This window comes from Oryctolagus cuniculus, chromosome 6, assembly GCF_964237555.1.
Source record: "Oryctolagus cuniculus chromosome 6, mOryCun1.1, whole genome shotgun sequence".
In the NCBI taxonomy this organism is placed as follows: Eukaryota; Metazoa; Chordata; class Mammalia; order Lagomorpha; family Leporidae; genus Oryctolagus; species Oryctolagus cuniculus.
In genome coordinates, this window is record NC_091437.1 from 22,424,147 (window position 1) to 22,448,531 (window position 24,385).

The 24,385-nt window shown below is 63.5% G+C and overlaps 1 protein-coding gene across 9 annotated transcripts in view; it reads left to right on the plus strand.

Moving 5' to 3' along the window:
- The first annotated feature begins 1,707 nt into the window (after positions 1-1,707).
- Positions 1,708-24,385, plus strand: part of TCF7 (transcription factor 7) — a 29,538-nt gene continuing 6,860 nt past the window's right edge. For 2 of the 9 annotated variants that reach the window (XM_051844210.2, XM_051844215.2), the window contains exons 1-8: positions 1,716-2,145; positions 2,228-2,294; positions 2,728-2,858; positions 19,239-19,350; positions 20,071-20,161; positions 21,845-21,937; positions 23,645-23,764; positions 24,136-24,298. In XM_051844210.2, the coding sequence (XP_051700170.2) occupies positions 1,738-2,145; positions 2,228-2,294; positions 2,728-2,858; positions 19,239-19,350; positions 20,071-20,161; positions 21,845-21,937; positions 23,645-23,764; positions 24,136-24,298 (1,185 nt within the window). In that variant the 5' untranslated portion in view covers positions 1,716-1,737. Of the gene's footprint in view, positions 2,146-2,227; positions 2,295-2,727; positions 2,859-19,238; positions 19,351-20,070; positions 20,162-21,844; positions 21,938-23,644; positions 23,765-24,135; positions 24,299-24,385 lie in introns of all 9 variants that reach the window. The other 7 variants (XM_070076096.1, XM_070076097.1, XM_051844214.2 and 4 more) reach the window with 6 other exon arrangements.

A 24,385-nucleotide genomic window follows, 5' to 3' on the forward strand; every position in this document is an offset into this window, starting at 1 on the left:
CCTCCTCTCCCTTTCTCACCCCTCCTCTGACACGTCTTCCGTCCCCGGTCCTAGGACCAGGAGCGGGAGCCTGACCCCATGGCGCAGTGGTTCCCAGACTGGGGTTTCACAGCCCTAGAGAACGGCGGGAGAAACTTGAGTGTGCGGGAGTGAAGAGATAAGAGAAAAAGATCTTTAGCACCGTTCTGCCAAATAGAATCCGCTCTCCCCAGCCTTCTAGGAGGGAAGGGCTGTTTTCACACCCACCAAACAGGAAGGCCTCATCTTTGATGAAAGGCCAATCCCTAGCTGAAAAACCCCAGCCTCATTAAGAAAACAAAAAACAAAACAACACTTAGAGAACTCCAACCCCTGCTGGCCTGTGTCCTCGGGGACCCCACCCGCCTGGGGGCTGCTGTTCTGAGCTGGAGTCACCCACAAACCCGAGAGGACTCAGGCCGAGCGGCGCGCCCACTCAGCTCACCCCGTGGAGGCTCAGCGCCGGGCCAGAGCCGACCACGCACCTGGCAGAGGGCGGCCGGGAGACGCTGTGGGCAGGGTCTGCGCTCCGTGCCTCTGCAGGCTGGGCGCGGAGCCCAGCCCCCGCCGCTCCCTGGGAAGGGAGGCAAAGCGGGCGTCCTAGGCCGGAGGTGGGGGGCCAGGCGCCCCGCGGCGCGGGCGCAGATAGGATCTGAACGCGGAGAAGCTCCGGCCCTGGCTCTTTGATCCGCGGCCAGCCAGGCTGGGCCTGCACCCGGGGGGGCGGCGCGGCTGTCTTCCGGCCTGGCTTTGCAGGGCTGCCAGGGGTCCTGAGGGGCCCCGAGAGGGACAGGCGTCCAATATCCCCGCCTTGCCCCGCCCCGCCCCCAGCACCCTCCGTCCCCGTCGCTCTCAAAGGAGGCGGGAGTGGCTACCCTGGAGTCCAGCACCCAAACCCGCTGGAGGACGCGGCTCCCTGCACCGCGACCTAGAGAGCCGGGGTCTTTTGTAGATGAGCTGGCTCAGCCGAGACCAAGCGTGCAGAAGTGGCCCGTGTGGACGCCCAGGAGCCAGCCTGGAGGAGGCAGCCCGGAGCGAGGAGAGGACCCCACGGCACCCAGCCCCGAAGTTCCCGGCGCTGACCGTGCCCGGGAGAGTCGGGGGTGGGGATAGGGAAGCAGCGTGCCTGGAGGCTCGACGAGGGGCGGGGATCCTTCCCCCGGTCCTCCTGGCCGCCGCGTTCGCGCCTCGGAGCAGCCACATGGCTAAGCGGCGCCACACGGACGTGTGATGTGCACAACAGGCGCTCGGTAAAAGGGCGACGGTGGTCTGTGTTGGCGCTGCGGGCAGGCGCCCCTGAAGGAGGTCCCACACGGGCACACACAGCCCGAGCATGCGGCCGAGACGGGGGCTTTGGGGCGTCCCAACCCTGCCAGAGCCTAGGCCCGAAGACTTGGCACGCCCGCCGCTCAAAGCATGAGGCGCTCGGGCCCAGGGGCCAGGAGCCTAAGGGGACCCCGCGCCCCACCAGGAGAAACCTGGGCGCAGCAAGCCTCGTCGAAGGCGGGGAAGCGAGGCCAGGCGCTCCCTGCCGAGTCCTCGCACGCGGAGGAGTGTCACCCACGCCGCCCCGCACCGCGAGCCCTTTAAGACGATGCCCAGTGGGCGCGCCCGGCGGCTCCCGGCAGAGAGGCGGGGCAGGACCGCAGCGCCCCGCCCCCGGCCGGGCCCGCCCCCGGCGCCCGCCCCGCCCCCGGCACTCGGCCGGCGGCGCCTTTGATGTGCGGACCCGCCAGCTCCCGGCCCGCGCTGCGCCCCGCGCCCTCGGCTCGCGCCCGCAGCCCGCCCAGGCGGAGGCAGCCCGCGCTCCGCCCGCCGCGCCCCGGGCTCGCAGGTCCGGACCCCGGGCTCGCCGCCCCCCGCGCCCCCGGAGCGCCCCCGGAGCGCACCATGCCGCAGCTGGACGCCGGCGGGGGCGGCGCGGGCGGCGGCGACGACCTCGGCGCGCCCGACGAGCTGCTGGCCTTCCAGGACGAGGGCGAGGAGCAGGACAAGAGCCGCGACAGCGCCGCGGGCCCCGAGCGCGACCTGGCCGAGCTCAAGTCGTCGCTCGTGAACGAGTCCGAGGGCGCTGCGGGCGGCGCTGGGGGCCCGGGGCCCGGCGCCGAGGCCGAAGTGGCGGCGGAGGTGAGCGCGCCCGCGGTGCCCGTCCCTCGGCGCCCGCCGGCCCCGCGCCCGGCCCCTCACGTCCCCTCTGCTCTCCCCGCAGGCGCTCGGGCGCGAGCACGCTCCGCAGAGGCTGTTCCCGGACAAGCTCGCCGAGTCCCTGGAGGAAGGTGAGGCCCGGCCGGTGGGCGCCCAGCCCGCGGGGAGCCGGGGGCCGCGCCTCCCCGCCGCCGCTCGAGGGGGCGGTGGAGCTGGGGCGGGGGCGGGCTTCCCGGGCGCCGCGGGCTCGAGTCACTTCCGGTGCCCTGACCTTTATAGGAGTAAACAGACCCCAGCCGCTGACGCTCCCCTCCTGCCCAGGTGACCTGCGGGTCCCCTGCCTTGAGGGGCGAGCGTGGGCCGAGGCTCAGACTGCGGCGGCCGGGGCGCCCGCGCCACTTGGCACCGCGCACCCCAGGCCCGTTCCTTCTCCGGCCCCCGCGTCGACGGCAAGCCACCCCCTCCCCAACACCCCACACGTCCCCGCCCAGGCTGTTCTGCGCTGCACTGCCGAGCCGGGGTGGCCGTCGGGGCGACGGGGGTGACCGGCTGTGGCTTTTGCAGGCCTGAAGTCCCCCGAGTGCGCCGGCGCCATGTACAAGGAGACCGTGTACTCTGCCTTCAACCTGCTCATGCACTACCCGCCTGCGCCGGGGGCCGGGCAGCACCCGCACCCGCAGCCGCAGCCCCCGCTGGTAAGTGGCCCCGGCAGCCCCGTGCCGCCCTGGCCAGGTAGGTGAGGCGAGGGCAGAAGTGACATCCCGAGCCGCTCTTTCCCCGCGTGCTCACAGTGGGATCCGAACCTGAAGGAGAACCTCGGGCGGGCAGGAGCAGCCATCCTGGCTCCTGGCTTCCGCCTTCCCTCTTGCTAGGGGCAGGTGCAGGTCCGGCACAGGTGCAGGCTCTGAAGAGCAGGGGGCTCGGAGGCCTGGGCAGGCCGCCTGGCCACTCGGGAGAGCCTGCTCCCCTGGGCCGTGTCCTTGTCACCGGAGGGGGCTGAGGCAGTGTGTGGGAAGCCACCCTGGCCTGGGACACACAGGGCGGGGTCTGCAGTGGCACTGCCTGGCGGTGCTGGGGAGTCGGTGGATGAGACCTGTTGAGGGCGCCGGGCTCTGAGAAGGCTGCGCGACAGTCGCACCTTCTTCCCTTGGAGCCCCAGGCCGCGGTGGTGGCAAGAGCCGGTCCTCAGGGCCTGGCCGCTGTGCAGCCGGACGTGAGGATCCCCCGGCCTGCCTGAGTCTACGGTGAGGTTCTGGAAGCACTGGGTTGGGAGCAGTGGGCCGGGCAGGGGGTTGCCCGGGAGGCATGGGTGGCTGCCAGGCCGCCTCAGGTCAGGGGTGAGGCGTGTGGCTCGGAGAGCGTTTCCTGCCCTCGCTGGTGGGAGGTGAGAAGACAGGTTTGGGCCTCTCCCCGGGAGCCTGGGCTGCAGCCCTGGGGGACAGCTGACCGCGCTTGAACTCTGCCATGCGGCATGAGTGTCTCCGCCGAGTTCCCTGGCTGCTCTGTGCACAGGCAGACGGACGGCCATTAGGGTCGACCCACGATGCTTCCCCATCCCTACAAGGTGTGATGCTGGGGGCCTGGGGCGGGGGTCACTGTGGTAACCACGAGGAGACAAAAGGCTCGGCCCAAGAGCTTTCCCAGCAGCGCAGGGGGAGGCTGCTTGGGAGTTCCAGTCCCAGAGCCATGAGTGGTGGGGGAGGGCGAGGGGGCCATTTGGTGTCCTGTGGCTTACGTGGCTGGAGGAGGCGGAGGAGGGGCCGCAGCGCTGCCTGCCCGGCCAGGGTCTTCGAGTTGTACCTAAGGGTCCTTCTGAAGCCCCCCACCGTCTGGGGTAACAGGCTCCCCGCCCCAGCCCCCACTGTCCTGGGGCCCGAGAGAGCGGACAGGCTCTGTCACGGACTCTGTGGGCCCTGGCCTGAGCTGCTCTGCGGTGCTGGGGACAAGGACAGCGCAGGGGCCCAGCTGGGGCAACACTGGCGGAGGAGGATGTGTGGAGGAGGTGCAGTGTGGCCGGTGTCACAAGGCAGAGCAGGCCGGCCTGCTGTTTGGGGCGCACCGATCCTCTGGCGTCTTGCTCATGGGTCTGGAGCAGGAAGACCCTCACACTGCGGGGCCAAGGGGATGCTGCCTCTGGAGGTTGCTTCCAGAGCGCAGCCCGGCCCCCGCGTTCACCCGAGCCGCTCCAGGGGCGCGCACACGGTCCATGCCTCACAGGTGCTCGGGGGACCTCCACACAGGCAGGCCCGAACCCTGGTGGGAACAGCGGGCTGCGTGCCCACCGCGCCCCGCCCTCCCCCACCCCGTAGGGCGGAGATAGTCTTCCAGAAAGGTTCCTGCTTTTTGGTCTTTGCCCTCTTAAAGCTCTGTTCGCTTCAGGGAAAAAACGCAGGCAAAGTTGATTGAGCAGCCAGTGTTGGTGGAGCATCTGGTGAGGGCTGGCAGGCAGGCGCTGGCCTGGCCCAGGAGCCATCGCTCGCTTCATTGTGTTTGCCCCCGGGGTGGGGGGTGGGGAGGGGCTTAGTGCGCTGGTCCCGCACCCCACTCGGAGGATTTCTGGGGTGAGTGGGGCCTCATTGCCCAGGTGCGCAAGGCCACCCGTCTGCTCGGATTCAAAAAGGCTGCGAAGCAGTGCTGCCGCTGCTTCCCTGGGCCCCCCTGCAGGCTGTGGCACGGGAGGAGGCCCAGTGCTCACCGGGCAGGTGAGATGGCCAGCGCACAGGCAGGGAGCCCACCATGGACGCGTGGTTGCCAGGGCCTGCGGGGAGAGGGCCCAGGGGAGCGGCTGCTGCTAGGCGCGGGTGCCTGCTGGAGTCATAGCGGTGGCAGGTGCACGTTACACAGTGTCTGAATTGGCACCCCCGAGGGGCGGCTTCTACATGTGCGAGTTAGGTCTCAGGTCTTTATGCCGCTCAGTCTGTCGGCTCTTGGGGGGCCTTGGAGCCGGGTTTCCTGCCCTGCTCCCTGGCTGCTCTGCAGGCCGAGGCGGCTGACCCTGCTCCGAGGTGGACTTGCTGTGCTTAGACGGAGGAGAGCCCAGGTCCCCCCATCTGCACGGGAGAGGCACACCCCCTCTCAGGGTGGGAGAGAGGAGTGAGCAGCAGGCAGTGCCAGTCCCAGGGAGGAGCCGGTGTGGCTTGGTGCGGATGCAGAGCCCGGGGGCTTGGCCATGGCTTACTCTTCCTCCTCTGCTGTCCCGTCTGCCCCAGGGCTGGCAGAGGCCCAGCAGTAGCCCTGCCTGGAGGACCTTGTGTCCACTTCGGGTCAGGGCTGTGGGCCTAGGAGTCTGCCCCCTGTGGCCAGGGACTCCAGTATCTGGGCTCTGTACTCTGCGCTGCCTCACCCAGGAGCCCTTGCACCCCAAGAATGCTCCCATGCCCTGGCTGAGAGAGACGCTCCCTACCTTTGGTAGCCATCAGAGGCCCTTGCGTGAGATCTTGGGAGCCTAAGCTGATTTGTAAGAGGGAAGAGTCTCATGCCGTCAGCCTCCTCATGTGCACCCCCGCCCTGCCCCGTCTCACTGTTGCTTCCCCGGGCTGGGGGTGCCGAGCCAGCCACGGCCCGTTCCCGTTCACAGGGCCCTCGCTCTCAGCACCTCTGTCAGTGGGCGGGAGGCCCTGTGCCGTCGCTCCTTCATTTGCTTTGATTTCCTGGAGCGTGAGAGCCAGAGAGAGTCATGGGTTCCCAAAGCCGCTCCCGGTCGCCTCCCTCGTTAGGTGCCAGGCCCGGTCCTCGCGGTTCTGGCGCTCGCTCGGCTGCTGGTGGGGGGAGGTCGCGGCGCCCTCTCTTGCCTGGGAAGGCTGTGCTGTGAGCCCTTCCCTCAGCTGCAAGGGGGCTCCCACACCAGTGCCAAGCGCCGGCCTAAGGAGGCCCTTCCTGCAGACCCTGGCTTAGCTGGGCTTCCTGCCCCGCCCTGTCCCCAGGGCCAGGAGTCAGGCTGTGGGTTAGAGCTGCCTGCCCACGCCGCGGAGGGGTCAGTGCGAGGTAGCCGGGCAGAGACCTGGGGTCCTGCCCCCGGCTTTACCAGGGCCCCGGCCAGCCGGCGAGTGGGGATGTTGGTGCAAGCTCTGCCCACCGCCTCGGTTGCTCCGAGTGGGGTGAAGATGGGAGGGTGAGGGCGGCTGTCTTTGAGGCGGCTGAGACCACACCTCGCACTCTGCCCCTGCAAGAAGGGAGCGGGAGCTGAGCCTGGGCCCGGCTGTGGGGACGTAGGTTTGTAGTGACAGCGCCGGAGCTTGGGCGGGGCCGGGGTGGGCAGCAGCTGCGGTCCGAGGCTGCAGCCACACCCCCTCACACCTTGTGGTGGGTGCTTCCTGCCGCTGTGTACAAACACAGCTCCCCTGGAGGAAACAGGTGCTGTGCCGGCCTTGGCGCCCCCGCCCCCGCCCCTGCCCCTGCCGGACAGCGTGGGAGTCTCGGGAACCACCTCCTGCAGGGGGCCCGCGAAGCCTGGAAGGGAGGGGGCTGGCCAGGGCCCCTCGGGTAGGGAGCGCAGGGACAGAAAGCCCCCATGCTGCTGTGGCTGGGTAGGCCACTCCCTCTCTGCACCTGTTGGCTCCGTCAACAGTGAGGACAGCGAGGGCTCCTCACTGTGCACACAGTAGGTACTTTGTGACTGGACGCTCCTGTTACACTGTGTAGACCCTGTTCCACGTCCACGGTCTCCCAAGGCTGTGGCTGGAGCGCTTGTCCCGGCTCGGGAAGCCAGCTCCCCTGGGCAGTGCCACCTGGCTCGTCCACCCGTCAGCTGGCGTGGGACGAGCCCCTCCCGTATACCAGGTCTGCACCGGGACGGAGGGGGGGCTCCCGCCACACTTCCTGAGCAAGCAGTGTCGAGGAGGGGACGGGACTCCTGCTAGGGCTCCCACTGGCTCCAGGGTTCTGGATGAGGGCTGGGGCAGGCCAGTGGGGCAGCTGAGGGGCTCCAGCCCAGGAGCCTGCGCAGGGGGAGTGGGAGCGGGCTCTTGGTGGGCAGTGTGTGCTCACGGGAGGCAGAAGTTAGCTCCCAGCCCCTGAAAGAGCAGCCCAAGCCGGAGTGTGAGCGCTGCAGGGGAGATTGAGGTTACCCTGGCCCCTGACCTGAATGCCCACGCAGTGCTGGTCCCAGCTGTGGTGTGTCAGCACCGCGCACGGGCAGGGTGGGGCCTCCCTGCACGTGGTTTGAGCTGGACAGCGAGGCCTGGGGCAGGTGGACCCTGGGAGCGGCAGGGGTGACTGAAAGAAAGCGAGCAGGGCCAAGGGAAGGGGAGGCCTGGGGCGGGAGACCCACGGGTGCTGGGCAAGGGTGCTCTGCTGCCCACAGGGGACTCAGCTGCAAGGGGGCCAAGCGCCGGCCTAAGGAGGCCCTTCCTGCAGACCCTGGCTTAGCTGGGCTTCCTGCCCCACCCTGTCCCCAGGGCCAGGAGTCAGGCTGTGGGTTAGGGCCGCCTGCCCACGCCGCGGAGGGGCCAGCGCGAGGTAGCCGGACTGAGACCTGGGGTCCTGCCCCCGGCTTTACCAGGACCCAGGCAAGAGGGCCTCTCCCGGCATTTGATCTTGCTCTCTGCCCTCTGCTGACTGAGGGAAACCGCACCCCAAGGGTCAGGGGCTGGCTTAGCTCCCGCAGCTCGGCTGCAGTTCCACGGGGTACGGTGAGCACCTCTGACGGCTGCTGTTTCTGGCCGCACTCCGGTCCCTGGGCCCTGGGGAGGGTCTCCGAGAGCCCAGGTGAGCCTCAGATGTGCACCTCATCTCCCAGACCTGTCACGCTTGGGCTTGGGACCTGGGAAGCCACCTCCCTCTCCTGAAAAGAAGAGGCCCGCATCCGCCTCGGCACGCAGGCAGGAGGCCGTCTGTGCCGGGCATGCCCTGCTCAGAGGTCCCGTCTCGCGCGCCGGAGGGCGTGACCCCTGCTGGCTGGGGGCCCTGGCCTGGGGCCGCACTGGGGGAGGCTGCCCTCGCGCCCCACCCGTCCCACCCATGGAGGCCTCCTGTGCCGTGCCAAGTGATTGCATCACAGCCCCGAGCCAGCCTGGTGGCACCGTCTTCAGTCGGTGGCCCTGGCTCCGCAGCCAGAACTCCCTGGAGATCTGAGGAGCAGACGCTGCCAAATCAGCTTCCCCCTAAGCGCTCCCCCCACCCCGAAACAGCCAGCTCCCAGCTCGCGCTCCGAGAACCAGGGGGCTGCCCGCCCCCGCGCCGTGTGTGTGGCAGAGGCTGTGGGCACAGATGGACAGGACATGGCCCCGAGGGCTTTAGAGGGCGGTGTGCAGTCAGGGCTGGATGCCAGCAGTGGCCAAGTCCCTCCCTCCCAGAAAATCCCATTTCCCCACGCGGGCAGGGGGCTGACACCTTTGCTTGTGCGACTCCGGCAGACCTGTTAACCTTGCGGGGCCTGTTGCCGCTCTGCCTGGGGTGGCCATGCAGGGCCCATGGTTCTGCTGTGTCTTGGCCAAGAGGCCTGCTGGCTGGTGGGCTGCAGGAGGGGTCTCCAGGGCCAGGTGACGGGTGTCGGGCGGGGCTGCTGACTCTCTCCGACCTGGCCCTCGTGGCTGGCTGAGATGCGTTACCACGCTCTGTCAGCTCCACGGCGTTGGCCACATGAAAGCCTAGTGCCTAAAAATAGCCGCTCCCAGGGGACGCCCACAGTGGCAGGGCTCAGCTGACCTCAGCATGCACACCCACCGCCGGGCCACCTCCCTCTCCAGGGAGCCCCGGCTGGCAGGGCCACGCCTGCCCACGCTGCCCATGCAGGCGCCCGCTGCCTGGGGCCACTTCATCTGCGCACGGATCTCACCCTGCGGGCAAGGGCTTCGAGCCTTGAAGCCCACCCGGGGCAGGGTGTGGAGGAACTCGGGGGAGGCCCCGAGGGTGAGGCTGTGGCCTCGCAGCCTCCGTCACGCTCACTCATCCACGCCTGCACTGCCCGTGGGGAGCTCGAGGGGAAGCCGTGGGGGCATCTCGCAGAGAGCACCCTGAGGGAGGCCTGGGGAGGGGGCTGCTGGCGGATGGCAAACGGTGGGGCCACACCGGGGTTCCTGTGAGCCGAGGGCAGGGCCTGCCTGGGCCCCGGGGGCCCTGCGGCCCGCGCGCTGAGCAGAGGCCAGGGGCGGCCGGGGCCTGAGAGCTGCCAGGGTTGACTCTGCCCTGCGCTCTGTGGGTTCTCTCTCAGCACAGTCTCTCTGACCAACTGCAAACCACTCTTTTCCCTAAAAATAAACATGCTTACGGGGTTGGGGCAAGCTTTGTAGCTATCAAAGGAAATAATAGGGTGTTTAAGAAAATTACATTGCATTTTAAATAACCAGCATGAAAGTCATTAAGTTGGAAGTTTCATTCAAATCAGATGGCTCTGTGGCTGGCCTGGTGGCCAGGCGGGCGGAGGCTGGGTGGGCCCTCGGAGACGCTGCGGGCGTGCAGCCGGGGCCCAGGAGGGGCTGGCCGCTGAGTGTATGCCCGCGTGTGTGTGTGCCCGCTGCGGCAGCCACCCCGGAGCTGGCTGGCCAGCTTTGAAGCAGTGTGCGGCCTAGAACCGCCCAGCTGCGGTGGGGGCGTGTGGACAGATGACGTGGGGAGAGCCAAGGCCGTGAGGGCAGGGACTTCAGGGATGGTAGCTGGGGACTGAAAGGGCTGCGGCAGACCTGTGAGAGCCGTGGGCCACATCTGTCCACTCTTGGACTCCCGGAACCTAGCAGCAGGCCTAGCACGGAGTGGACGCTCAGTGCACAGCTGCGGGAAGAATAGCAGGAGCCGTAATGGCTCGTGTGTTGAGAGCGCACCGAGGGTCAGGCCTGTGCCGGGAGCTTTTTTGCGTATTGGTCTCTGTTTACTTGCGAGGTCTTCCATCCAGCGGCTCCGTCTCCAGATGACTGGTCTCTCTGTACTTGAGAGGTCTTCCGTCCAGTGGCTCCGTCTCCAGATGACTGGTCTACCTGGAGCAGGAGCTCCGTGCAGGTCCCCCCGCGGGTAGCAGTGTCTCCAGGGTTTGACCCTCCCAGGATGCGTTAGCTGGGAGCCGGATCAGAGGCGGGCAGAGGCAGGGCTGGAGCCCTGGTGCTCAGGTGTGGGAGTCCTACTCGAATAGCAACCTAACCCGCTGCGGCACAGTGTCCACCTCCACACGCCAGGGGCTTTTCCTTGCCGTGTTGCAATGCTGAGACCCTCGTCAGAAGCCAAGAAAGTAGGTACTGTTATCACTCCCACTTCGCAGATGGGGAAACTGAGGTGTGGAGAGGTGAAGACCGGTCTCGTACCTGGCACAGTCAGGATTTGCACTCAGTTCTCTTGCTTCAAAGCCACGCTCCTCGCCGCTCTAGAATGCACGGGGATGGGGCGACGCAGGCTGAGGCGCTGCTCCCCGCCTCTGGGGTCCGTGGTCCGGAGGCTCTGGGTCCAGCTGTATTCTGGCCCCAAGGAAGGACCTTCTCACTGCTCCTCCCGGGGTAAGGTCAGGGCTCGCAGGGCCAAAGGGGCTGCATGTCTTGGTTGGCAGGCAGGAGTCGGGGCTTCTAGGAGAGAGAGCTGGGAAGGTGAGCGCAGATGACACTTAGAATGGAGCCCTCCGTTCTGGCTTCACTCCTCGCTCAGCCCTGCTGGACCTCTCTGGGCCGAGGGCCTTCTTGTGGGTGGTCTGTGGCTTGCTGAGACGGTTTCCCAGGCCCTGGTCACTGGGAGTGGCCACACTGAGGAAGCAGAAGGAGTCCCAAGGCACAGGTGCTGCCCGCGAGAAAGCTGCTTTGGAGCCGTGACCCAAGGCTTTTTATTTTAATTAATTTATTTGTTAATTTGAAAGGCAGAGCATCAGAGAGAAGGAAAGACAGTGTTCTGTCTTCTGGTTCACTCCCCAGCCAGGGCCGGGCCAGGAACTCCATGCTGGTCTCCCACATGGGTGCCGGGGGCCCAAGTTCCTGGGGCATCTTCCACTGCCTTCCCAGTCACGTAGCAGGGAGCTGGATGGGAACCGGCGCATACACGGGACGCCGGCCCCACTGGGGCATTTTCAGGGCGATTCCTTCTGCACTACCCCTCTGGTTTGCGCCACCTCACTGTGCTTGCTGGAAGTCAGGACCCTGTGAGTTGGCCTGAGAGCAGTCAGGCAGCAGGCCAAGGAAATCAAGGTTCAGCGGCCATGACCTGGCCAGAGCTGGCTTTCCTGAAAAGCCTTTGTCTGGGGACTTGGTTGCTTTTGTTCCCCCTCCACTCCCTGCCCTTTTATTTTGCTCTTGATTAAGTGGAAAGAGTATCAGCGAACTCGCCTATCATCGTCACGAGGCGTGGAGAGACTTGGGCTCCATAGGTGCTGCGGGAGGACTGGAACCCAGGCCTCAGTGGTGTTCCCTGCTCCTCCCACGATGCCACCAACTCCTAAGGTGACCCCCGCATGTCTCCTGCATGTCTGGGCTAGCTGTTCTGGTGTGGTTCTGTGTGAGGTTCCCTAACTGGGCCTCATCAGGGGGCTGTGCCTTAGGGTCCTGGCGCCCTCCTCCTGCTCATCACGCCCGGGTCAGCGGCTGGGGCAGGCGCCTGCATCAGCTCCTCCATGCCTGTGGATAAACCCCTGGACTGGGGCCAGAGCCCCAAGGGCCTGCACCGGCAGTAGCTGCGGGGGTTTGGGTGAGTGAGCGCCCTGACCATGGCCTCAGGGCAGAACTGAACCCTGGGGCTGACAGAAGATCTAAACTGACCAGGCCCCTCAGGAGACCCCTGCTTGTCTTTGCTCCTTATCCCACCCTCAGGCCAGTGCTGGCCGCCCGCCCCACTCAGCACTCCCAGCCCAGCCTCCCTCCCAGGCAGCATGCTCGCTCGTCCAGCAGCTGTGCCTGCCCCCTTGCACAGGAAGCCGGCAGGGCTCGGGCCACGTCCCAGGGAGCGATGGCCTCTTGGGCTTCTTTTTGTCAATTATGACCAAGAACCAAAATTGCCTTCGGCGGCAGGGCACATACAGCTCCTCTTCGAAAAATTCATGGAAAACGTGATTGTGGAAAGCCTGTTAATGTCTTCTTACCTTTCTGTTCTCTTTCCCAATGCCACTCTTGGGCCGGGTGCAGCCACACTGGCAGCCGCTTTGTCTCGAGCAAGGCTCTTAGCCAGGGGTTGGCGGCGCATGGGACCTGGGACTGGAGGGGCAGGCCACACGCGTGCCTGGATCTGCACCCAGAGACCCTTCGCCTGTCACTGTCCTCGTCTACGAAGTGCAAAGCGGAGCACACAGGAGCAGGGCAGATGGGGGTGTCGGGGCGGGGGGGTGGCTGCAGAGCCGAGGTGCCTGCTTTCTTGCCCCTCCTGCCAGAGCCAGGCTGGCTTCTGCGGCTGCATGGTGGATGGTGGGCGCCACAGAGGGGCTGAGTGAGTGACGGGCAGATGCCCAGGCCCGGGCTGCAAGGCCCCCACTGTGTCAGGAGCATCGAGCAGCAGCTCAGCTGCAGCAGCTCCCGGAAGCTTGCATTTTCCTCTGAAAACATCCTGTCTGGAGGGGCGTTCACTTCAAAGAGGAGGAAGGAGAACGCAAGCAAACGAACGGGTAGAAACCACTGGAGGCCACAGGCCAGGCTTCTCAGCTCAGCTGGGCCCGGCGTGCCCCGAGGCTGAGGGTGCTTCGGGGTCAGGCTGGGCCTCGAGCCAGCCTGTGGTTTGCCAGGGCTGCATGCTGGGGCGTCAGCCCGCACCTCTGCTGTGGCAGACGCCCTGTAACCTGACGGCAAGGCCAGGCACTGGTGGACTGGCCATGCATACCTGGCAGGACTCTGGCAACTATGGTAACAGCTTTGTGCCCGCAGGCGGGGCTGACCCTCCTGGTCCACGAGGGTGTGACCCAGCCAGCCCCCAGCCCGTGCAGCTCAGCTGGCCATGCAGCCACGGCTCTGTGCTCTGCAGTGGGTGTCTGGCACAGGGCGTCCAGCACGCTGTGGGCGGGGAGCTTGAGGGCCGTCCTCTGGAGAGCACTGTGTCCCGGGCAGCAGGGCCCAGGGTGGGGGCTGGGGATAGCAGGCCAGCAGGCTTCTCGGGGCTGACCCTCTCAGCCCCGCTGGGTCTGCAGGGGTGAGGCCTCCACATGAGCTTCCTTTGGAAGGTGTGTGGCCCTGCCTCTTCTGAGAAGTTCATTGTCATGGCCTGAGCCTTGGGGAGCATCCCCCACAGCTGCTGGGCGTGGCACTAGGCACCGGTGCTGCTGTGGGGCTGCTTGGTGGGACCTGGAGCCCGAAGCCAGAGCTGATCACAGCCAGGGAGCCTGCCTGGGGATTGCCACCCCCAGCTCCCGGCAGTGCAGAAAGAGAAATGAGAACTGGAAGCATCCTCCTGAGCAGGCCGTCCTCAGGTTGTGTAGGGGCGGGGCCTGCCCATGCTTCCCACCCTGGGTGCTTTCTCTGACGAGGACGGAGGCACCGTGTGAGTAACAGCTGCTCTGATTTCGACTGAGTACTGCAGGCAGGGCGGGACGAGGCGGTGGCCAGGGGGTGTCAGGGAACTATGTAGGATGTCCCCTGACTTGAAGCAGTGGCTCCTTCTCCCCTGGCCTCAGCTGTGTGCTTCTGTGACCCTGTACCAGGGTGCTTTTTTTTTTTTTTCTTTTTTTTTTTTCTTTTTTTTTTTTTTTACAGAGAGAGAGAGAGAGAAAGGTCTTCCTTTTCCGTTGGTTCACCCCCCAAATGGCCGCTTTGGCCGGCGCTGCACCAATCCGAAGCCAGGAGCCAGGTGCTTCTTCCTGGTCCCCCATGCGGGTGCAGGTGCCCAAGCACTTGGGCCATTCTCCACTGCCTTCCCAGGCCACAGCAGAGAGCTGGACTGGAAGAGGAGCAACCGGGACTAGAACCTGGTGCCCATATGAGATGCTGGTGCTGCAGGCGGAGGATTAACCAAGTGAGCCATGGTGCTGGCCCTGCCAGGGCGCTTTATCCAGCCCTGCCAGGCTGGGTGCCCTCCCCCTCCACCCCCTCACTGCGGGGACCCACCTTTGGAGGCCCCACTGGAATCCATCCAGTGGAAGCAGGGCACAGTCACAGACCACGGGAGGGGCAGGCACTCGAGGAAGTGGGCAACCTCAGTGCCATGGGGTCCACGCCGCCGCGGGGCAGGGTTGGGAGAGGCTCCAGGAGGAAGTCTCATTCATATCGGCCTGACAGATAGGAACTGGCCGAGCCATATGGGGGAAGTGTCTGGCACAGACTGAGGGAGGGGCACGGCTGGCTGGGCGCCCACAAGCAGGCTGGCGCTGACCTGGTGGAGGGCTGCGTGAGCGGACACGGCGCTCTTGCCGAGCCGAGCCTGGAAGGGTCCGTCAGGCTGTCACGTGTGGCATTGGTATCACTGGGTTTCATCTCTGGGCACTCGGCAAACAGCAAGTAGCCACTTAACTGGTCACCCTCCCTCAGAAGGGGCGTGAGGCGCGAGATGTGGAACAGGCACTGGGATCAGTGTTGTGCCTGAGGGGCCCGAAGTCACAGCTCTATGGCAGAGCAGCAGGCATGGACAGGGAGGCGCTGACGCTGAGCCGGCGCCTGGGCAGGGGGACCTGGCTGGGACCCTGGGAGCATGTCTGCTGCCACCGGGCAGGCAGGCAGGTATGGCAGAGCCTCTTGGAGCCTTTGTAGGGTCAGGGAGGTGCAGGCTGGGCTGCAGGAGGAAGAGGCTGAGTCTAGGACTGGGCACCCGCCTTGCCCCTGCTCCCTTGCTGCTGTGTCCACAGCACCCACAGAGCCTTCGCAGTGTAGAGAGGCACCGACCTCTGCCACTTGCCAGCTGGCTGGCCCGGTTCCTCAGTTTCCCTCACTGTCAGATGGGGACAGTGCCTGCTTTAGGAGCATCTGAGTTGAAGAGTGGAGGGCTGAGGAGCTGTGTTTAGTTGCTAGCACACGCTGTTCTGTGTGCCTGAAGCTGTCCTTGCCTAGCAGAGTGGGTGCTCAGGGCACACACTTGGACTGGATGGCGGCAGCCATGCACTGGGGTCCTGGGCTGGGGAGCTTCTCCTGGCACAGCCCTGCCCTGGGAAGGCCTTCTCGTGGGCTGCTCCGCTCCATGCGTCCCCGCGGTCCCTCGGGCTTGTGGCCACAGGAAACAGCAACTTTCTTTGCTGGGAAAGTGCTGTGGGGGCAGGCGGTGGGGGTTTTCGAAGCCAACTGTCAGAGCGAGGGAGTTTCTCTGCCGGCAGGGGCAAGGGCCCTCGACGCGCTCACAGCCTCTGCGCAGACCGCTGCGGTCTGCAGGGAAAATGCCGGCTGTGTTTATTTTTCACCCGCGCCTGCAGGAAGTGGGGGACTCGGCGAGGAGGGGGCAGGAGACCTCAGAGCGGAGGAGACCCACCTCAGGAGTCCCCCCTTCTCACCCCCTGCATGGCTAGAGGAGGGCTTCCTAGTCATGGACTAACAGAAGCATCCTAAAAGGACGAGCAGCAGCCTGGGGACTGTAGACATGGATCAGCGCCAGGGAGAGCCGCGCAGGAGCAGGAAGTCCCGGGAGTCTGGGCTGTGGTTGAGTCACCCACCTGCTGCTGCATTCTGCCATGCTCCGAGCACCTACTGCATGCCCAGCCCTGTGTTTGGAACTCTGCCCTCAGACCCAAGAGCCATGAGGTCATGCCACTGAGGTGCTTCCTTCCCTTGGGGGCTGGGCACAGGCATCATCAGGTGGAGGAGGGAGGGAGGGAGGGAGAGCTCCAGCCACTGGGCTCCCCATATACACGCCAGGCCCCAGGCGACTCCACCCTGCTGTCTGGGCAGCCTGGCCCTGGAACAGCCTTGTGCCAAGGCCTTGGAGCAGGACGTTCTGGGGGCGGGGGGAGGCCTGGGCCAGATGATTGTCCTTGGCCACCGCCACCAACAGAAGGGGCTGGAGAGTGAGGCTAGGAGGCAGCCTGCATGAACGTGGGGAGGACTGGCCAGGCCCTCAGTGCCCTGCCCCAGAGCCCCGGCCAGCCCAGGACCTCCAGCTGCCCAGGGGTTCTCGGCCGCACACTGCCGACCCAGCACTCCTCCCATGGCTTGGCTGCCCGCTCCTGTTGAGTGATGTTTTCCCCCAGACCCCAGGGAAGGCTGATAGTAGACAGGAGGAAGCCGCTGCCTACCAGGCGGCCCCTACCCCTCTATGGACATGGCAGATGGGCGGCTGTCAGCTGAGCCACTTGGTCTGAGGGTTCCTGGACCTGGCCTTTGCTGTGACCTGGGCAGGGCCTGGTGCGGCCGGGCAGGCTCAGTGCTGGCGGCAGTTCCGGCGGAGGGCTGTTCAGGATTTCCTGGCTGATGCTGGCCCTGTGTGTAGGTAGGGGAGGTTCACTGAGAAGCCTGCTGCGCAGCCCCTCGCTGCCATGAAACACTCTCCCGCCTCTGGTCAGAGAGCAGACTGCGTGATCGTCGCTTCCTAAAGCGGGCACCTCGGACCTGGGCGTCCCAGCCTCACAGCTGCCTCCTTGGCCAGCTAACGTCCCAGCCTCACAGCTGCCTCCTTGGCCAGCTAAGTCCAGTCTGTCCTAAGGTGGACGAGCCAGAACCAAGGCTGGATGGAGGGAGCTGCGGAGGGTGCTGGTTTCACCTGTTGGTCTGGGGCTCAAGACATTTGTGCCCTTAGGGGGAATGTGTCTGCCATGGTCCAGTGTTTGTGACGGAGTGGACCCTGAGGCTGTCTCCCTGCCCTCAGCTGGCACAGGGCCTGGTCAGGGCTGATGCCATCTGGCCAACACCGTCCTGGGAACCTGTCTGGCAAAGAGGCCCCTGGGGGTTTCCAGGAAGCTTCCCACTTTAGTAGGTCCTGGGCTCCTGCTCCCAGGGTGTTTGCAGCTGGGACTGAGTTGGGCAGGACGGATTGTCTCATCCCCACTTTACAAGGGGAGGAAGTTGAGGCCCAGAGAAGGGATCCGAATGGTACAGCATCCCACAGTGAAATGGTCAGCAGTCTCCAGCTGGGCTTCCCACCTGGTTTCAAGAGCTGGCATGAAAATGCCCGTGTGGTGTGCGGAGAAGGCAGCTAGAGGCCAAAGACCGCCCTGGCGGGTCCTGAGCACATAAGCACGGAGCGGGCAGCGGGCGCCGGGGTTGGGGATGGAGCAGGGGCTTTGCAGGCCCCAGGGGCAGAGACAGTGAAGAAGGCCCCTGGGGCCTTTGGGCTGGGCAGTGACAGGACCCGACTCATGTGGCTGCTGGATGGAAGGTGGCTGAGGGCACAGGGAGGTACCGTCCAGGTGAGAAGTGACGGTGGCTTGGACTGGGTGGGAGACAGGGAGGGAGAAGTGATTAGGTTTTAGGAGCATTAGGGATTGCTGCCAGGTTGGACATGGGTGCAGGAGGATCGCGGGGTTTCTGGTCCGAGTAACTGGAACGTCGGGGAGCAGCATCTGGACGGGAAACTCAGGGTCCTGATTTGGACCTGCAGAGTCTGGGGAGTGTTGTGGGCCCCCGAGGAAACAGGAATTTGGAAGTGCAGCTTCCAGGAGAAATGGAGTCATTAGATGAAGATGTTTCAAGCTATGGCCTGGATGTGTGGAAGAGGAAGAGACGGGGAGCCAGAAACAAGTCCAGGAAGGGCTGGGCTGTCAGGCCGGGGGAAGGTCATGTGTGTGTGGCATTCTGGGAGCCAAAGCAAAGAAACATTCCAAGGAGACAGTGCCCAGTGGTTGGGTCAAAGGAAGGCTGCAAACTGACCTCAAGGTCAGGATGGTGGAAGCCCCTGGGGGCCAGTGAGGGGATGGGGCAGGAAGAGAGAATGAGCTGAGAACTGCGGGCAGCGAGGGGGCCAGGGAGTTGGCCATAGGGTTGGGCGCGATGGCAGCCTCTTTGTGGCCTGGTGGGCACAAGACTGGGCTTGCAGACTTCTCGGCAGTGCCTGGCACGTGGCAAGTACTCAGCACCTGAAGGTGCCCCATGTGTGTGTGCACACAGCCCACAGCCGCTGCAGCCTGCGCCCCTCTCCCCTGCCAGCCAGCTATCAGAACACCAGCTCCTATCTGGGGATGGGGATTTCAGGGATGCCGTTTGCATAGGTGAGCCCACGTGGGACTGACCAGTGGTGGTGTCAGCACCTTCCTCAAGACCTGAGGGCACAGGCAGGCAGGTACTACACAAAGATGGCCAGCCAGGGCAGTTGCTGGCCTAGGGAGGGGTGGGAGCCTGTGCCCATCTGGGGGCGTCATGTCTGGCCTTAGCCTGGACGCTCAGTAGTCTGCTGCCCAGGAACCTGTGCCAGGCTCCCCCAGACTTGTTAACAAAGTGCTCAGGAACTCCTTCATCACCGGGACGGGCAGCAGATCTCGGGCAGTCTGGCCACATTCACCCCATGGGGATTCCACCCACAAGGTGGGGAGGAGGCTGTCCACACCCTTTCATTACTGTCTTGCCCCAAAGACATCCCTGTTTCTCCTGTGCCATGGGATGGCAGTCACATATCTGTGCCCCAGCCAGCAGCATCCCCACAGAGGGCTCCTCTGGGTGGGAAGCTGAGTCCTGGTTATGGACAGTGTGTCCGGGGCCTTGGTCTGTGCTGCTGGGCGTGGAGGCTCCGCAGAGCTGGCGCTGGCACTGGCAGTGACTCCCTGTGGCAAGGTTGTGTGGGGCGCCCCCTTCCCAGCCTGCTGACTGAGTCATCTCGTGACAGCCTTGCAACTAGTGTGAAAAGTAAGAGTGCTGCAGCGCCTAGGAGACAGGAAGTGCGGGGGCCGGGCCACACCTCCCGAGTCAGGGGCTGCGGGGAGCCCCTTCCCTGGGTCAACAACACAAGTCAGGCCTGAGGAAAGTGAGGTCTAGGCCCTGCTGCTTAGGGCTGGTGGCTGGGAGCAGCCCCCTGGACAAGCCCCTGGACCTGCAAGAAGCTGCAGGATCTCTGGGACTGGGAAGCCAGGAAGGGTCCCTACACGGGCAGACGCCCATCCCAAAATCAAGTGCCCATAGACACCAAGAGATTACCTAGGAGATGGGACTGCTTGGGCAGCCTGGGGTCTAGTGAGTGGGGCCACTGAACACAGTGGCATTACAGAGCCCCTTCGCTGGGGCCTCTGCTCCTCGATGGGTGGGCTGCACACACAGGCTCATGAAGGCTCTGCACATATGCACGGCCACACCCGAGCCTTCTTCCCTCAGCACTGCCCACGTTCAGCCACCTTTCTTCTCATTTTTCAGCACAACAAGGCCAGTCAGCCCCCCCATGGTGTCCCCCAACTGTCTCCTCTCTATGAACATTTCAGCAACCCACACTCCACACCTGCACCCGCGGACATCAGCCAGAAGCAAGGTATGGGCCTGGGGTGGAGAGGACCCCAGTAGGAGCAGAATCTGAGGAGCAGGTACCTGGCGCTTCTCAAACCAGGCAGTTGGGCCCACTTTCTAACAAGAGAACCTAGACTGCGCAAGCCTAGGGTCCAAAGAAAATGCCAGAAAGATGGACTATGGGAGGGTACAAGAGAGCTGGGAGAGGTGACGCCAGGCATCCCCAAATCTGAAGGCTTCAGCTGGACACAGAAGCCTGGGGTCTGTGGCGATGGCAGCAGCAGTGAGGAAGCAGGCATCCCTACCCTGCTGCTGGCTGTGAACCAGTCTCTCCCTGCAGTGAGGAAAGTGATGGCTGACTCACCTCAGCCTCAGGCCTCATTCTGAAATCCACTACTGTCAGCTGTGGGGAGCTTGCTGACTCAACTCCGGGGGCTGGGTGGAGCCCTGCTCCCTAGCCAGGCTCTTGAGGGGGTCTGTATCTGCTCAGAAAGCCAAGCTGCAGGCCTCCAAACAGGTGCCTATTAAGAGCAGCAGTAGAGCAGAGTGGCAAGGCCTGGCCTCCCACTCCCAACTCCAGCTCTGCCTCCTGGACAAGCAGTGTCCTTAGGAGAGTCCCCCAAGTCCTCTGGTGGGCACTGTTACCAAACTGGCACAGTCCTGAACATGGCAGTGTATGTCTGGACCTCTGGCACAGGGGGCAGGGTACATGACCCCGTGACTCACCTGCTCCCCACAACCACAGGCGTTCCCAGACCTCTGCAGACCCCTGACCTCTCCGGCTTCTACTCGCTGACCTCAGGCAGCGTGGGACAGCTCCCGCACACTGTGAGCTGGTGAGTGTGGGTGCAGTGGGGGAGGGGCACCATGGGCAGGTGGGATCTGTATCTGCCCTTGCATTTTACTCTCCACCCTTCTGTGCCCAGCAAGCACCCTGCTGCTGGCTCTGTACAGAGGTTGAGTCTGGCCAGCAGCTCAGTCCCAACCTGTGGCCCAAGTGTAGGTGGTCCCCAGGTAGCTAGCCAGCCGTATCCCAGTCCTGTTGCACCTCAGCTCTCCCTCAGTGTCTGAGATATTTGGTGTCCTGGTCCTTCTGGACACAGACAGCTCTGGGACCTCCAGAACCACATCAATGTGGGCCCGAGAGGGAGGGGACTGCGAAGGCTGCTGCTTGTTTGGCCTCAGTGCCTGCCGCTGGGTGGTGCCTTCCTTGGCTGAGCTGTTTTTAGCTTTTTTTTTTTTAATTCTTAAGGATTTATTTTGAAAGGCATACAGACATGGGAAGAGAGGGGAAACATGTTCCATCCACTGCAACTCCATCTGAGTCTTCCATGTGGGTGGCAGGGGCCCAAGCACACGGGGCCATTATCTGCTGCCTTCCCAGGTTCAGTAGCAGGGAGCTAGATCAGAAGCAGAGTCGCAGGAGTGCGAACCAGTGCTTTGACAGGGGATGCCGGGGCCACAAAGGGTGGCTTCACTTGTGCCACAGCACAGTCCCCAGGGCAGTGTCCTTTCCTGCTCCTTTGATGTTTGCTTGAGTCGCAGCCTGCCTAATGGGTCTCCCAAGGCTGGACCCCGAAAAGGCTTCTCAGACCTGCAGGTCAGGGGACTTGGCCCTTTACTCACTGATGACACTGAACTGGGCAGGCTACAGCTCCTCTGGCCTGAGGCGATCACCTGGCAGCAAAGCGTGGCTTTCCAGGAAGGTGGGACAGACCAGAGGCCGGACCTGGGGCCCTCCACCCCGTTCAGCACACCTCTCTACTTCCAGATTATCTGTGGATGAAGGTCTATTCTGAACACAAGTCGGACTGCCCCTTGAGTACTCACAGGGTCGCAGAGGGGCACGAGTGCACGGGGCAGAGCCTGATGGCCAGGCCAGTCTCTTGAAAGTATCTGTTAGGTCAGAGTCCCCAAATACTTGAACCTGGAGCTGATGACCCAAGGCTCTGTGGGGGACAGCCCTGGACTCAGCTCCTGTGTGGCTACCACTGGACAAATAGCCTTGTAGCCATCTCTGCAGTGAGTCTTGCTGTGTGCCAGGCAGGGATGTGGGTACTGGAGCAGTGCTTAAACCATCCGCTCCTCAGGGTCCTTGGCCTCTCAGAGTGCAGTCTCCCTAGCTGTTGACCTGGGCAAAAAGCCAGCAGTGCAGAGCCTGGTTAGCAGTGCTTTTATTGGTGACTGCAGGAGCCCAAGGGGTGCATCTGGCATCGGTCCTGTGGGCTTCTGGGAGAAAAGCTGTTTAGCCTAGGGTATCAGCCCTGTTTTGTTCAGGAAACAACTCAAGATGGAGAGGCCAAGGGCCTACTAAGCTGGGGACCAGGAGAAAGCTGTCCCTTGTACCTCTAAGCACCAGCACAAGGCGCCCCCTCGTGGCAGCTGCTTGAAATACACTGGAGAAGGCCCAGCAGAGGCCCAAGTGCACCACACTATGGGTCAGGCATTTCAAGGTGGGAAGGCCTTCCCCAGGTCTGGCAAGGAGCCAGACTGCTAACAGCTGTCTCTCCCAACCACAGGCCCAGCCCTCCTCTCTACCCCCTGTCCCCTTCCTGCGGATATAGACAGCACTTCCCTGCCCCCACTGCAGCCCCTGGCGCCCCCTACCCCAGGTGAGTCCCCTATCTCCAAGTCAGGCTCCTGCTTCCTGTTGCCCAGGCTTCAGTGCCCACACAAGGCCAAGCCCAGGCCAGTGCTTGCCCTGTGTTAGTTGTTTGTCCACCTGTCTGTCTGTCCTGCAGCCCTGCATCTGAGAGTGAAGCTAACAGGCATACAAGAAGCTCAGCCCTGTCTGTCCTATGCAGCAGAGTACCCAGAACAGCACATGCCCGTGCAGCCAAGCCCACATGCAGATGTGCACACACCTTGGCTGCATGGCTGCTGGGGGCCACCCTCTGGGCCTGAGTGGCTGCTGCCTGCTCAGGATCCCCCAGATGTACAAGCAGCTAGGGCCCAAGGGCCCCCACAGAACAGCAAGAAGGTCAAGTGAGGAGCATTTGCTTGAATCTCCCTTGGCTACAGACCTAGTTCCCTGCATTCTGTTCCCAGGAACTTGGTAAACATTTCTAGCCGTACTGGGGTTCAGAGCTCAGAGGCACAGCCCCAGCAGCTGTGTGGGTCCGCTGTGTGAAGGAGAAGTCACACGAAGACCCCAATCAGGGCATGAAGGGTGAGGGAGAACCATTGCCTGAGGGAGCTGTGTGGGAACAGCAGCCCAAGGGTTGGCTGGGAGGAGGAGGAGGAGATGGGACCAGAAATGCCAGCAGGGATGCTCATGCAGGCAGGTTTTCTCCTGTGGGTGGTGGGGGAATTTCAGCAGGAACAGGTCGGGGGCATACAGGCTTCTGATAGCGTACAAGGGAGGGAGTGACAGTGAAAGGGAGATTTTCCATCTGCTGGTCCATTCCCCAGATGGCTGCAATGGCCAAAGCTGGACCCGGCCAAAGCCAGGAGCCAGGAACTCCATCTAGGTTTCCCATGTAGGTGCAGGGGCCCAAGTACTTGGGCCATCTTCCGCTGCTTTCCCAGGCTGTTGGCAATGAGCTGGATCTCAAGTGGTGCAGCCAGGACTTGAATTGGCCCCCATACAAGATAATGGCTTTGCAGGCAGTAGCTTTACCTACTGCACCACTACACCCGCCTATAGTGTCCAGTCATTTTAAAAGTCACTATGGATGGTGTGTGGGAACCTGGAGGGTTCTGTTGGGGAGGGCTCAAGGGAAGCCACAGGCTGTTAAGGCTGAGGTGAAAGAGGAGACAGATTGAAAAGCTACTTGATGGGGCTGATGCTGTGATGTAGTGAGTAAAGCTGCTGCCTGCAGTGTCAGCATCGCATAGGGGCGCTGGTTTGAGTCCCAGCTGTTCCACTTCCAATCCAGCTCTCTGCTGTGGCCTGGGAAAGCAGCAGAGGATGGCCCAAGTCCCTAGGACCCTGCACCCATGTGGGAGACCCTGAAGAAGCACCTGGCTCCTGGCTTTGGAGCAGCTCAGTTCTGGCCATCGCGGCCAGTCGGAGAGTGAGCCAGCAGATGGAAGACCTTTCGCTCTCTCTGCCTCACCTTTCTCTGTGTAACTCTTAACTTTCAAATAAATAAATCTTAAAAAAAAAAAAAAAAGCGCTACTTGAGAGTTCTTTTGGTGGCGTAGTATGTCCGTTCTTGCAGTGTCTGTGCAATGTAACGTATTGGGAAGGTATCTGTATGCATCTCTGTGCAGGCCACTGAGTGTGGGGGTCTCTGTTCCCGTGTCCTCGTGTACTGTGTGTCCACAGGTCGGGCCTTTAATTCCTGGCTCAGTGCTAACTCTCCTCCTGCTTCCAGGTTCACTCACCCATCCTTGGTGCTGGGCTCTGGTGTACCTGGTCACCCTGCAGCCATCCCCCACCCTGCCATTGTGCCTCCCTCAGGAAAGCAGGAGCTGCAGCCCTATGACCGCAGCCTGTGAGTGCAAATACACAAATGGGGGCGGGGGGCAGGACAGGGGTTACACCTGCTTCCCCCCAGGCCCAAGGCCTTCCAGAAAGCCCCTGTGCAAGCCGTTCTGTAGCTCTGGTTAATGTTTACCGATGCTCAGCAGCGGGTGGGGTGGGTAGGATGAGAAATCCTTGCATGTCCTTCACAACTGGCGGTAGCGTCCCTGTAAGGAAGTTACTGAGGCTGTCTGCTCAGCCGTATGGCGACAGGGAGAAAGAATCCCTTTACAAAAGCTCTGGTATCACACACTTACACACAGACTAGATCCACATTAGAAGAGGGTAGTGACATCAGATGGGCATGGGGGAGCGCCTCAGTAATCTAATGTTCTCCCCCAGGAAGACACAGGGTGAATCCAAGGCAGAGAAGGAAGTGAAGAAGCCAACCATCAAGAAACCCCTCAATGCCTTTATGCTGTACATGAAGGAGATGAGAGCCAAGGTCATCGCAGAGTGTACACTGAAGGAGAGTGCTGCCATCAACCAGATTTTGGGCCGCAGGGTGAGGCTGTGGGCAGGGGGACCTGTGGGGATGGCCCTTTCATCCTGGTGGAGCCTGCCGATTGCCTGATGTATGCCGTCTGCCTCC